The sequence below is a fragment of the Anopheles bellator genome, chromosome 2, assembly GCF_943735745.2.
Source record: "Anopheles bellator chromosome 2, idAnoBellAS_SP24_06.2, whole genome shotgun sequence".
Taxonomy (NCBI): Eukaryota; Metazoa; Arthropoda; class Insecta; order Diptera; family Culicidae; genus Anopheles; species Anopheles bellator.
The window spans coordinates 23,239,060-23,253,794 of NC_071286.1; the positions used below are offsets into that span (position 1 = coordinate 23,239,060).

General features: G+C 46.8%; 1 protein-coding gene across 1 annotated transcript in view; it reads right to left on the reverse strand.

Moving 5' to 3' along the window:
• Positions 1-533: 533 nt before the first annotated feature.
• Positions 534-14,735, reverse strand: part of LOC131207201 (dopamine D2-like receptor) — an 82,608-nt gene continuing 68,406 nt past the window's right edge. Inside the window, exons 4-10 of the mRNA XM_058199813.1 lie at positions 12,872-13,124; positions 10,476-10,696; positions 9,450-9,536; positions 8,628-8,834; positions 8,387-8,530; positions 4,339-4,439; positions 534-745 (exon numbers count right to left, since the gene is read on the reverse strand). Of these exons, the coding sequence (XP_058055796.1) occupies positions 534-745; positions 4,339-4,439; positions 8,387-8,530; positions 8,628-8,834; positions 9,450-9,536; positions 10,476-10,696; positions 12,872-13,124 (1,225 nt within the window). The remainder of the gene's footprint in view (positions 746-4,338; positions 4,440-8,386; positions 8,531-8,627; positions 8,835-9,449; positions 9,537-10,475; positions 10,697-12,871; positions 13,125-14,735) is intronic.

The window sequence follows — 14,735 nt, forward strand, 5'->3', positions numbered from 1 at the left end:
ATCCGGAGGGCAACGTGGAGGATATTGGTTTGTTTACCGGATGTTGCTTGTTGTGGCCACCGCCAGTGATGGCAAGGGGTTTGTTTTGCCAGCTGTCAAACGTTTGGCTCGACGTCGGTGCCCTACACCACCACCGGCGACCGGTCCGGGTTGCTGTTCTCCGTGGCACGCCGATGGTTGGCGGCAAATAAATAAAACTGTTCCCTACCTTGGCCACCGGGCCGCCGGCATCGTTCGGCGTCGCTTTCGGGACTCGTCACCGGGCGGACGGCGGCGGAGATCCCGGGATCGGGGTCGGTCTGGTCGGAGAGACGTCGACTGCTCGTCGTCGTCTGCTGCTCGACGATGATTTCCGGCTAGCTCCAGGTGACGGTACGACGCCCGTTCCGGGTCGGTCCGCCGACGGCCACACTGCACCCATCGTCGGCAACCGGGGAACCCGCCGGCGGAGGATCCCGAGCGGTGGGAGCCGGTTGGCTCCCGGCCGCCACCCCGTTGCCCCGGTGGGCGCCCGGGCCGATCCGGCCCGAACCTCACTCGATATGCATGATTTTTTTGAACGCCTTCCGGAACTCCGGGTTGAAGATGGTGTAGATGACGGGATTGACGAAGCTGTTCATGTAGCCGAGCCAGGTGGTGAGGTTGAATATCGTCACGCCCGGCCGGCAGTCCCTGTTGAGCTTCGCGCACATCGCGTCCATGATGTTGCACGTGAAGAACGGCACCCAGCAAAACAGAAACACACCTGCGGAGTACACATTCGAAAGCATGGTTCAGAATCGCGTCGGGCTAGCGAGATGACGCCTGTCACCTGTCGGCGCCAGACGAACAATGCATATTACCGCCAAATAATAACTAACGAGGGAAGAATATACTTTGCGCGCTGTTCGCTTTGCAAGAGATACCCTTGTTTATTGTTACTTTTTGCATGTTTATTTTACTATTAAAGTGATGTTTTTATGCTTTATTTTCTGAAAATGTACAAAAGCTAAATTTTTAGGTTGATTTTGTAGAACATGTGTATTAGAATACAAAAAACATAATAGCAAGTGCTGGAAGTTGTTTGTGTTTTGGTTTTGTTGGAGGCATTTGAAATGGAGGCCATTTTTGAGTTCGATTACATTCATTTTTTGTTTCGAAATCACAACTCTATTATTGAAAAAAGTTATAAAATTCTGAAAGTATTAAAAGAAGTATACAAGAAGTATTTTATAAAGGAACAGGAGGGTTAACTTTAAATGGACGTTTAAACTATTGATAAAAGAGCGCCATAAAAAAGCGAAATTTTTTAACAAAACCAGCATTTGAAAAATCTAACCAATGTTTTAAACATATTCAAAGTATTTCATATTTTCATAAGTTATATTTTTATCTTTTATAAAAACAATTCTTTGAGCTTGTAAAACAAAGGTACAAACTGTTTGGAATGGAAAATCCTCCAAAGGAACACTACATAGCCCACAATGACAGCATGTTTTAACAACCGCATGGAAACCGTAATGTTTTTTCCGATTACAGGGCCTAAAAGAATGCGTTGGTATCTGAATCGTTGGCCTTTTTGTCGACTTGCTTACCGACTAAACTGGGACTAAGCCTAGGCCAGGTAACCTACAGTGTGTCGCAAATTCTGAAAACTTGTCACGAATTTTAGCTGGACTTACACCCGATCGCTGCGAAGTTTGCGTTCGACATCCCAAACAACTAATCCGTGTTGGAGCAACCTTCAAAACTCACGGGGCCGACGCCTGACAGGAGCGTTTGATATTTCCATACACGCTCCGTGTGCCGTTAATTCCTTTGCGTGTTAAAGTTTTTAGCCAACTGTCAGTCAAGGGCGTCGATGGATGGGTGTCGAGACGACTTATTTAACGGTGCCACGGGCAGAAATGCAAAATAAGCTCAACGACAGGTAACTAAAATGCCGCCTAGCTAAAGTCGGTGGACTGTAAAAGCGAAAACTTACGAGGCGCTGCTCGTTTGCATTCATTTTTTATCGCACCAAAAGTCAGCCCGGCGCATGTTCGTGCTTCGCTTAGGGAAAGGTTTACTCACATCGTTAGCAAAATGTATCACTTCCGTCACGCCAGCGCCAAAGTGGCGAAAAAAGGCCCGAAGGACGGCCTGTTGAAGTGAGAATGGAAAAATATGCTTCTCGTGAGGTAGACCAGGACTTTGGCATTCCCACCGGGAGTCGGTGAAACAGAAAATTGTACGGAAAATCAGCAAAGCTACACGGCCGCTGCAAGGTGTCATCGTGTGTCATCGTGCAAAATATGGAGCGAATCAAGCATTTCGCGGCCACAGTGGAAAACATAGCGCAGGGCGCAGAACAACCCTCGATGGGAGCTGAATTTAAAGTGTTAAAGTGGAAGATGATTTTAAAGGTAATTTTCGAAGGACGTCTCTTGGCATTAAATTCAACTACCAAAAATATGTATAAGTTGACACGAAAAACTTCCCTTCGAAAGGAGATGCAGAAGGGCTGCAGCGCTGCTCCTCTTTCGCGTGTTCCTCATGACGTAACATAATAATCCGCTCGGCAGTTGGAACACGCGGTAATTTTGATTTGTCGCATGATTGCCTAGCCTGTGACCTTTAGATGGCCGCAGGCAATTGCGGTGAAGTGTGTTTCAGTTCGTCACCGGCACCAACTTAGGCTCTGGTGGACTGTAACTGTAATGTCGTGACGGAAGGAAAACAACTTTGTGCAACATGCTGATGATGACGATGGGAAAACGAGTGGCCAAACGAGTACTGGCCTTATCTGATTGTTGCAATGCGAGCTGTTGGCCATGTCATCGTTAAATTTATTAGCACGCCCGAGAAAAGCAAAATAAACTAAAATTGCCAGTCCCACACATCAATGAAAAATTTAATCCCAGTTAACGTCAAGCGGAGACAGTGGCCACTTAGAATTACACTTTATTTAAATGTGTAATTTTTGCAAAACTTTAAGATTCAAACTGTTTTGTTTCAATAATTTACCAAGGAAAATGCATACGTTTGGAGCATACGATAAAAATTAATAATAGTTTTATGCTCAACTATTAAATTAATTGACGCGTTGATTTGATGCTCAATCTCAATGAAGAAGATAGTGTAATATTTGACAGTGGCAGTAGGTCAAACTCATGGGCATCCACCCGGTGTAGGTGTAAACAAGCATAGCGATGTCCCGTCCGGTGTTATGTCACGGTTTCCCCCCAGTTTCTGTTTAACTTTCGATCGTAACTTATAATCTCAAACACAAAACACACCGTAAAATGAATAAACTTAAAGAATCAAATTTGCGGAAAACCCTGACAGCTTCCGCCTAGTGCTTAGCCCTCCACGCAAGACAAAGACGGAACACTCCGCACAAACGACCCACCCACCCGTCGTCTGGCGCGGGCGATGATGGAGCAAAACTGAAGTTTGGCCATTTTTAAGAATTCGCGTAGGCACGCGCTCGCCGGTGCCGGTGTTTGGTTGCGAAAATATTAACATTGCCCGGTGCGCGCTCACCGGAGAGGCTGCAGTGCGATGATCGGCTGCGGCGTCCGTCGTAAGTCACGCTTTTCCGCGCCGGAAAATTTACATCCCACCGGCGGGAGACGGTGGGCTTTTGTTTTTGCGTAACACTTTTGAGATTGCTTTGAGGAAAGTTTGGCGCGCCCCGCGGCGAGGAGAAGCGACATTTTTCAAGCCCAGCACACGGTGACGAAGGTGACAAGCAACTTCTTCAGACGACCCGCGGTGTTCCCGCGGGGTGAGCCCCTGCAGCGGAGGGGCCGAAGGGAAGCAAAAAGTTTTCGAGCACTTTGGGCGTTAGACGAACCAAGGCCGAGGGCAAAAAATAAGCTGAAGCCCGTCGCCGTTGAGTGGCTTACTTCGGAGCACTTTCGGTGGCTCCGGAAGTCGGTGAGCTGGCGTTAATATTCCACAAAACTGGCGCTATACTGACGTGATGGACTCACATGCGTGTTTAATGGCGAAGGTCTCCACACGGGAAAGTTTCCCCGAAAGAGGCTACCCATTAGGGTGGGAACCGGAAGACTCTGCTCCGATCGCAGGCGGTGATTCCGGTGCTGGTGGTGTAAATAAAAGTCCCATTTGTTGCTGATGTAGGAGTGTCAAATTTGGAGTGGGCCTGTTTGTCTTTTACGGTAAACCTCACAATTTCGCAGAGGGCTTTTGGGTGGCAAAGGATACACTTTGAAGACACTTACATAAGCAGACACTTCGGAGCGAATGGAGCTATTTGTATGGGTTTTGCAGCCCCGTTTGGGTGTCAGTTTCCAATTTGCGATCGATTATACGGCCACCTGCACGTGAAGCATTGCGTCTCGTTCTACTTACCTAAAACTATGGCTAGGGTTTTGGTCGCTTTTCGCTCCTTCTTGGCCGAGGACTTCTCTCGCTTCTTTTTCGATGCCTTGTTCACCTTGTAGATGGTAAACCTGCGGACGTAACAAGAAAGGGAGATAGTTGGCAATAGTTCGGGATGAAATGAAGATTGCGAGAGCCCGAGAGCATGAATTGCACTAAAACCGATAGAGAAATCATTTAAAACTTTTCGTCGGAAAATATGCAGACAAGCGGATGGCCACACCTAACGATGGGACGATAGTCTAGGCCATAACTTTTGCTCGATGGAGTAAATACTCCAAAGAAGGCGAAGAGAAAAAATCCACCCGAATGAAATCACTGCTTGATAATTTTATCGATCTTTCCGCCAAGAGAATGAGTTCTTCTTTGATCGAATTTTGTCAGCAAAATAAATGGTAAAGTGCGAGGGCGACAATTGCGGACCATTTTAGTGTCGCACCGAGCGTCGCATCATGAATTTTTATCAGCTGCAAGCAAAGACGGTATTTGTTGTAGTGGCGAAAGTAGTGGTTTCGAACCGACCGTAGTTTATTTGTCAGTGACACCATCAATAAGAAGCACCATTATCATTGTGGTTGGCTATAGTGCCGTTAAATAGGGCGTGGACGAAATGGGAATGTTTACACAACGGCCGTAACATAACTGATCATCGTTCGCGATGATCATCATTCTCGATTGATAACCGCGATTTGAAATGATAAACAAGGAATATTTTGAATCGACGCACAAACGCCTGGAATTATTCAATTCCAATAATCGTGCTGATTTGATTGACCATAAGATAATATTTCCGAGTATTTTGGGAAGGTTCACGTTATTCCGACGAAACCAATCATAGAAAAACATCTCTTCATCAATCGAACAATATCTCAAATGGTGGTCTATTAACGACACATCAAATGATGTTTATTATTAAAAGAGAAGCCAAAGATTTAAATTTTAATATCCGAATCAACTTTGATCCGCCACCTTTCGCGACCGCCGGCCATAAACCCGGTTCCAGTACGAGGAAAATACAACGAGCATCGCATTCAAAAATCAATGTATCGTTTTAACGGCCATAACGTTGCTCCCAAAATCCATGACCTTTCCCCACGGTGCTCGACCCGGGCTGAAGGACCTCGAACCGGGTTCGCTCGGTGTCAAGCGCAGATTTATCGGCCCTCGGGATCATTCGGCCACCGCGGGGTTGAGTATGGTTTCCACACCCTCTGGGCTCCGCGCTACCATTGGAATGGGCTGGCCAACAGCAGCAGTAGCAGCTGTCACTGGTAATCTTTTCGAGTGGCTGCTCGCTCTCTGACCGCTTGGAAGGGATGCATCCTCTGGTGCTATCAACTGAACGAAACGTGGCACGTACTTTAGCAAGCGTTTCTCCGTGCTAGTGACAGATGCTTCATGTGCAAGATCGTTCCGTTCGAGGGAGGGATTCCAAAATTAAAACTCGTCCTTTTATGATCGATCCATTTTTCAACAGTGCGTGGCCCATTATGAATAAATGATTTTATTTTTATTTGAACATCTACCTCACCAGGTGGGCCGAAGAGTGGGTTCCACGGCGTTCATAAAGTTGCGCCACACAACATCGCCCACGCGGGCATCGGAATGGGTGTGCGTCGTCGTCACGGATGGACCCCGATTGCCCAGGAGTGGCGCAAAAGGTTAAGGGTTTCACATTCGAAAGGGTATTTTTTTATTATTCAAATCTTATGTGCTTTTTGTAACACTTCATCTGCTCGTGCTGGGTCCGAATTTTATTCGACGCGAGAGCTGAAAATGTCACCCCAATTTTTACGGGCCCAATTCGGCCCACCGCTTGGTTGCTTGGGTCGGTACGCAAGCCTTTCCGGAGTGGCCACATTACCGCTCTCGAAAGGAAAACATTTTACAGCTTTCTGCTTTATTCACATTTTATATGGCGGTGGGGCTGACGATTTTTTGTTTTTCCTCTTTTACTCTATAAAATATTTTACCACAGACGATTAAGGATTTAGGGGATCCTTCTCATGGCTAGGGGTCCAAAAATTACGCCATTACCGCCCACGGTGGACGTCCATTTATTTTTTGTTTGTTTTCATAAATCCCTCAGTTCACATTCGCATCCTTAAAATGCGTGAAACTCAGAATGACGTTGCACGCGTGAGCTCACACCAAACCAGATCGCGGCCAAACGCGGTGGCGAGTGAAAGCAATAAACAGTAAAAAACGGTGCCGAAGATTATTCATCTTCCCGTTTCGGGCTGGTAGATCCGGTTTAAATGGGCAGCGCGAGTGGCGATCGTGTCACGCGTTCCGGCGCCGCAACAAATCATGGAAATTTCATCACCCGAAAGATAAATTTTCCAGTAATTTCACAAAATTTTCATTATTATTTTTATGTGAAAGGTGCACCGCCCCACGAGTGGTGGCGTTTCAGGCAGGCCCGCCCCACTCGAGCCCCTGGGGACAATTGCAACGGTGACGGTGATCAGGACGACAACGATGACGGTGGGTGGAATTGTCCCACAAGCAATAACACTAAATTTCTGCGAAAAACCCATTACCGCGGGGTGCGAAAGATTCCGGTAAGGACCTTAAAGATGGCCGCCAGGTGGAAGTGGAAAACGATTTTCCTCAACCCGAAGCTGGTGGCGGGATGCTCGAAGGATTTCATGTTTTCTTAACGAGCACGGCGATGAATTGGAGGTGAAATGGCCACCCGAACCGGCCGCGTTCGCGGGAACAGAATTTGAGGCGAAAAGGGTCATAATTTACGAAACAGTGGCTGAGAGTGAGAGAGAGGTGGTTCAGGTGTTGTGTCGTGCGTTTTGTAATAAGCGCAAATAAGCGGCAAAAATGCAGGGCGCAAAAAGTAAAACGATGTGTGAAACATGATCATAACACTTTTATTCGACCGACACAGTTTTGGGGTGTGGTGCAACCATACGCATTTGATTTGTGGCATAAAGTATAACGCTATATAACGTGTGTAATATGTAACGTAAGTATAACGTGCTTCTACCATGATATAACCAATGCTTCGAGGCAGAAATCGTTTTGATATTGGCAGCCTAATTATTACTGAAACAGTACGCTGTAGATAGCGTTTTGTAAACCGAACCCGGGTTTGACCATCGAACATGTTCCTCTTGAAATGGTTGATTCTAACGCCAACCATAACTGAACATAACATAACTGAAGCCATAGAGATATAAGACAGCTCATTGATGAAAAGAAGTATTGTAATAAACAATCGTCTTTTAGTTGCAACACAATTTTACCGTCGTTTTCAATGTAATACTATATCCCCCGTGATAAATGAAAGTACTCCGAAGTGATAGAGCATTCATATATACAGAAGCATTTGTGTGATTTAAATAATAACTCTGCATCATTGCAAAGTTCAGTCTGTCTACTGGTCTATGGTTACAAATCAAAACCACTTTAGAGCCGTTTAAAATGTCTAATCAGTCTCTTGCGGCTCGACCCTTGAGATACGTGCCGTTACTCTCGGAACGACATAGTACGAGCAACAGACGTTGCGCCGGATCGGAATTTGGATCAGAATATTGATGCTAATTCGATCACAACTTCCGCAACATGATGACATGACATGTACGACATGAAGCAACATGTTACTCTACCAGCCAACCTGCTGTCCCGCTTGCGCTGCGCAGCGTGCAGTGCAAAACTCCTTTTGTCTGGCATAAAAAAAATCCAAAACCAAACATACGCCCCGTCGGGGTGGAGGCCGGTGGTCCGCTTTTTTGCTTCCAACGACGGACATGAATCGGACACTTTTCGTACATTATAAAGGACTTGAAAGGCCATGCCTTTGGTTCACTTCCAAGAAACCCGGCGCCTCGCTTTGTCTGTCTCAATCGGGCAAGGAACGCAATTATTGTGTTATAGATTGATTACTTTCGGGTTGGAAGTTAAAGAGTCGAAAGAGTAGTATTTGGCCCCCCCCGAGGGTGGTTGGAAAGGTTGGGTCCTAGCGAGGCATGATTGAGTAGGGTAACGGCTGCCGCCTGCGTACCTGGAGGCCTGCGTGTTCTTCTTGTCCTTCCGGGAACTGTCGCGCGTCGCCGTCGAGTTCGTCGAAAGCGTGGAATCGTTCCGGTTCAGCGAGAGCGCCTGCTGGACACCGCATCTAACTAACGACAGGGGTTTAAGGGTTACGCTGAAATCGGCAGATAGCACACAGATAGCAGATGTTACAACACGCGTGTGGTCCCGTCTTCCATCGGGCGTCTTGCTGTGCCGCACGCCGGCCTTACCTGGCTTCCTTCCGGGGCGAACCGTTCCTACTTCTAAGGGTTGCGTTTTTATTTACAATTACCGTGGCGGCCACGTTGAGGCTATCCGGTGGCGTGGCGTTGACCGCCAGGGTGTCGGCGATGCTCGATGGCGCGTAGCCGGAGTCGTGGTTGCCGTTCGGGTCGGACGGAACCTGTTGCGTCGTCGTCGTGATCTGGGCCACCACGCTGAAAGAGACAGACGTCGAGAAGCTTCGTTTTGGTGAGGGACGCAGAAGGGTGTTCGATTAGTGTTTCGGTCTTTGGGCGCCGCGCACTCGGTCACATTTCTCGGCGGCGAGCTTGCAACACTGACGGAAGGGGCCTGTGTGAGTCTTACGTGTCACGTTTGGGTAAACACAGAAACACACACACAGACACTGATCAACTTACGAAACAATTGGTTAGGTGGGAGGGTGAGATCAATTTTGCTTGTGTCAACGTGTGTTGCGTTGATATTACTAGCACCTCGAAGTACTGCACGGGTCTGGCCAATGCTACACTTAAGCTTAAGATATTTGATTACATCGGTGTATAGACACATTACAAACAATATACACAAACCAAAGTAGTGAGATAGCTATAGAGTGTATAATTTTCTTTTTCCGTTGATTATTTTACTGTTGACGTCAATTAACTACAGAAAGTTTCCAATTTACTACTCGAGATCATAGAAAATCGGAAGTAATTTTTAAGTACAAAAACGACACCCCATTGAGACAAGGAAGCGCGTCGGAGAAATGTGGACACCGGTGGGGAACACGCAAACACCCTTACGAAGGACGGGAGTGACCCCGCACGTACTTTCCAGCCTCTTCCACGACCGTCGCCAACATAAATTCTGTTGATTTATCGTTCACAATCACATGACAGTCGTCAATGTCAGGGGACCTGCGTGGAACGACCAATGAGAAATAAATTACCACTCGGAAAGGTTGCGCCCCCTAGGCCGGCTAATGCCGGGCATCGAAAAACAATCGCTAGGCAAAGATGACGAAATGAAGGTGAAAATGTATCAAAAATCTGAAGCAAAACCATTCCGTTCCATTAAGAAGACTGTAGCAAAGAATCGCGCAAATGATAGTTGTAAGAAAAACAAGCAAGACAATAATAAATGCATTGATTAAGCAATTGAAGCAATAGAAACTGCACTATAGAGATCGAAGCAACGGGGTCCCAAATTCGCAGCATAACAAAGAGCCCATCGAAACGATGCGATAATCCCATGCTCCAACTGAAACGGTAGAGCCGTGCATGACATTCCTAGCGAGTACCTAGCATTGGGATTAGTCTGCTTCAATCATTCATCATCCGTGCTGCAGGATTATGAATTTGAAATCATACAAACAACGGACAGCAAAAGGGGGACCATCCACCCGAATCTAGCATCAATCAAATTCTCACCGGCGTCCGGAGCGTCCCCAAATGTCAAACCAACAAACGATGGCAAAAAAAACAGGATGATGAACTCCGGAACTGCCGGAACAACCGGAACGAATGAAAGAACACGACCATGCAAAACAACACAACCGAACCTCGTGCAACAAACAATCACTACTCAGGGCCGGTGCTCGCGGTGGGATCAAGAACATCAGCACCGAAAAAAGGTACGACAAAAACCGAGAGATTTATCAAACGACATGCATCGAAAAGCGCATCCAACAATGCTCGACGAACACGGAGTGCATAGCTTAAAATTTATGACGTTTCGAGATGAAGCTGGGATTTTTGGGCAAAATGGCGTGCAACCGAAAAACACTCATACACATATAAAAAACAACATAGAAAACAAAAGGGGAACAATAGTCGAAACCGGTGTGCAATGCTTACCCAGCGTTTTCGTCGTCCTCCTCGTTCGACCCGGAAGCCGTGTTGGTCGGCCGTTCCTCGTCCGGTAGGATCTTCGAGCCGCTGCGCGTGCTGCCGTCCAGCTGCGTTTCCGCCAGCCGCTTGGTTTGAGCAATGTTTTCGATGATACTCCCGCCGGCGGTGATCTCCGAGAGGTGCGGCTTGCGGGCGGCCCGCTGCTTTTTCGCTCGCGTCCGCAGCGCCTGGGCAAATGGTACGAAGCATGGGCATTAACGTGTTGCGGACATGTTTGGGGAGGGTTCATCAAAATAATTGATTCCCTGTGTGTCTATCATCCATTTTTTTTCACTCGTTCAGTGTCCGGTGATGGATAATTAAAACGCTGCAGCAGCCAACATGAGCTTCTCGGTTACGACTGGAGCTGAAAGTTCCATGTCGCAGTAATCGAACGATTCGATTTATTTGATTAGTTGTAGTTGAATTAAAAAATTGGAAGCCCTTCCTTTTTGGTGATAAAATACCAAACATTCTGGTTTTTCAGGAAACGCTTTATCGGTAAGTTTTCTTGAATTCGAAACACTTGGTGGAACGCTATCGAGTTTAAAAGCATTGAATTGAGTCCATTGAACTATACGCAGATAGTGCCCTAGACATTTATGTTAAGCACATTAAAAATTGAACGCAAAATGCCATTAATTAGCTCTTCTTTGAGGCTGTCACAATATTACATGATTCGCGCACTAAAATCGAGCGCGCCAGTGTGTGAACATGGAAAACAACAAACATGCCTGTGGATTGGTATAAACTGGGTTGCGACATCGCCCCTCGATACCTGCCACTTCCCTCGAGATGTCACCGTGGCGTCAAAATTACTCACAAGGACTTGCCCGGTTTCCCGCTATCGTCCTCCGCACCGAGAGCGCAACAAAGGACCGCAAAACAAATGCATGACTTAATGAAATTCTGCCTGCGAAGCCATTACCGCTCATTAAAGCAACAAGCGAGCGTTCTATTTGTCATGTTTGACATGTTTAACTACCGCGCTCCTCCGTCAAAACCCATCGTCGCCGTCGCTTCTTCACCGTCACCGGCAGACGCGAAGACGACCAGCATCGCCAGCGGGCACCATCGCCCGAACATCGCGCCATCCGCAAACTATCGTCGACAAACTTTGTGACATAAATATTTCATACCGAACCGGGAGTGTTAAATCGGGGGGAGGCAATAAAGGACGACGGGGCTCTGAACGGCTAGACGGATAGCGTCTGGCAACATCCTCTCGCGCAGGGACAACATCCCGAAATGTGCGATAAACTGGAACGCGGGACACCCGGCTGAACAAACGGAATCTGGCTCTCTCGAACCGCGAGTGCGAACCTCCGAAGACGTTGCCACACACAAGTGTACGATGTTAAATTGAAATTTTATTATTCATAAACTATCTACAATGGGGCCTAGTTGTTGTGGTTGGCAAGATGCTGAAGCTTGATGCCTGTTTTGCAACATACAACCAACCACCAGGGAGGACTTAAAGCTATTGGCTCTTCCAGGAGTGTGTGGTTGGTTTCTTTTTGCTTGATTACATCGGACCGCCTGTGACAATGGCCGAAGTAGTATCGCTAGCCGAAAGTTCGTACTGTTGTCGCTGTCAAGGAAAGGAAGCAACAACTCGATTTGATACCCATTTGAGGACCGTTTGACGCGCGGATCGATGCTACGCATTGTTCCAAGAAAACAACAAAATGGGGCCAAAGCATAGGGGGCTTAGCGTTTTTATGTTTGTGGCACGCTCCTTCGGCGGGCCGTCGGGGCGAAACCTGGCCCAGCTGACGAGCCCCGTGACTAAAGTGCCGCGCATGTGTTCGGACATTTTCATATGTTATAAATTATGGCGCAATTTGCGATATTAGGCCAAGTGCACATGGCAGTACATCAAATTATTAATTTTTTTTCGCATACAGCAAATATCGCCAGCGGCTTGTCGGCTACCGATGTTTCGAGAGCATGATTGATATATGGTGTTCCGGAGTATTGTTGTTGACTGTTGTTTATTTCGCTTTTTTGGGAGAGCCCCATCATTTTTCACCCATATTAGGTGATTAATTTCTTCTCTTTATAATCATTTGTTTGCGATCGCATACGCGCACTCGACCGTGTCTGATGGTGTCTGGTGAAAAGGTTGTTTGTTGTTGTGCAGGGCTTGCAGACTGCGTTTGAAGTCATGAGCAGGGATCACAAACATGTCAACAAAACTGAGGATATAAAGCTGAACAAATGCTAATGATCGTGTTTCGTATAACTCCACCAACTCATGACTAATTCATCAGACTTCGGTTCGTTACACTGTTTATATTTCTGCGGTTGGAACTACACGTTTCTAAGCAGTTATCTTTTGGGTCCGTAACACTCGTACTTACCTTAAAAATATTCCAGTATAAAAAGACCATTATGATACACGGGATATAAAAGCTACTTAGGGACGAGTACACTATAAAATCACTGTTGTAGAACACACAGAGGTCTGGAATTCGGTCCGGCGTATTGTTCAGTCCCAGCACGATCGGCGACCCGATCGCGGCCGATATCGCCCAGACGAGCAGAATCGTCAGACACACCCGCCGGCTGTTTTTATGCTTCGCGTACTTGATTGGCTGCGTCACCGCGATGTACCTGACCGGAGACGGAAACAGGAAATTGGATAATTAGTTAATGGTCACGCGAGCGTTAAGGGGCGAAGATAAACGATGGATAAAATCAAACATAGTGCACCCGAAAAGCCCCAAATAGTTCGCCTAATGAATGTTGAATGCTTCAGGACAAGCAAACTGATTCTTGCTCAAAGTGTCGCGATGGTTTTGCTTTCATGTCTTCATGGTAAATGTTTCGTCCTTGTTACTGTTGCCTAAGTTTTCCGTTAAATATCGGTTACAAGCTAAGTTTTTATTGTCAATTAGGCTAAGTTGCATGTTGGGTTAAATGAATAAACAAATAAATTAATTAATTCTGAGTTATCATAAGCTCCTTAAATTGTTTGACAAAAGTTCCACAACTACTGCTTAAATATATTCAAGAACGAAGATAATTTGAACTAGAAATATTTGGAACTTCTTTTGTGATATTGCATCGAATTGCCTACATCTAGGCGCAATTCTATGGTTCAGTTTTCGAGGATATCAAACATGCAGAAAGATTGTTTCTTAAAACAAACATTTACTCTTCTGAGTCATTTTGTGTTGCTCAGGATGAACAGGCAAGGAGTTAACATTATTTACTACCTTGGTTCATCCTACTTTACCGCATTTTGCATACTTGGAAACGATTGTTTGGAAAACCCTAACCAACTTTTCTCGTAATGCCATTTGCGAGAGCGGCTTAAGCGAACTTTTCAAACGAATACATTGTGCCATTTTATTTTTTGATGCAATTGTTGCGCTAAGCAGCGGAAACTGAAATGTGTCCGAATGGCGCCCGAAGCGCGGCTAGTAAAGCGTTCTTTTATGCTCAATGCATCGAACGCGATTGTCCTTTCCAATTTGTTGCATCAAAAGTGAGTGCCAAAAGGAGAATGGGCCGTTATTGTTGTGCACGCGAAAGAAGAGCGTCATAAATTGTAGTGCACCCATTGCTTCAGATCGGAGTGCATGTTGAATGCGGTGCTCCAGCCCATTCCGAACCGAACCGAAAGCAAAAGAAACGCGGCGCAGGGCGCTAAACGGGATGCAAATATTGTTTCGCTTATGCACACCCCGCACACAATGGCAGCAATCGAAAGAATGGCTGAAATGCTCGCTCCAACTTCCGCCCGGCGGCCACGGGAGATGAGCGACTTTTGCCCGTTAAGCTTATTTGCAAAGTTTATCTCCATCCGCACCGGGTGGGGCGCGTGCCCCACGGATGCTGCACCGGGAAGGAGTCTCCCCCGGGGGATTTTTGCATTTGACAGCCTTCGCAAACTTTTATTTTCGCCACATTGCACCGGGGTGTCAGCTTAGGAATGTAGAAAGGCAAAAAATGCTGCACAATTCCGAGCGTGAAGCCGGACAGAGCCAGAGGCAAAATGGCCATTCGCACGGTGGCCTGAATTTTATTTCAACAAAATCAACATAATCCGTAACTTTTGGCAGCGCCCGCGCGCGCGTTGTGAATGCCGAAACGCAACAATCAGTGCAGCCCGAGCACTTGATTGGGGCCGAGCCCGAGCAATGGACTGGCCTGCGGGTGAAATATGTGGCGCAAGAATTTGGGGTTGCCTCAACATTGCCACGGGCTGCGCTCGCGAGT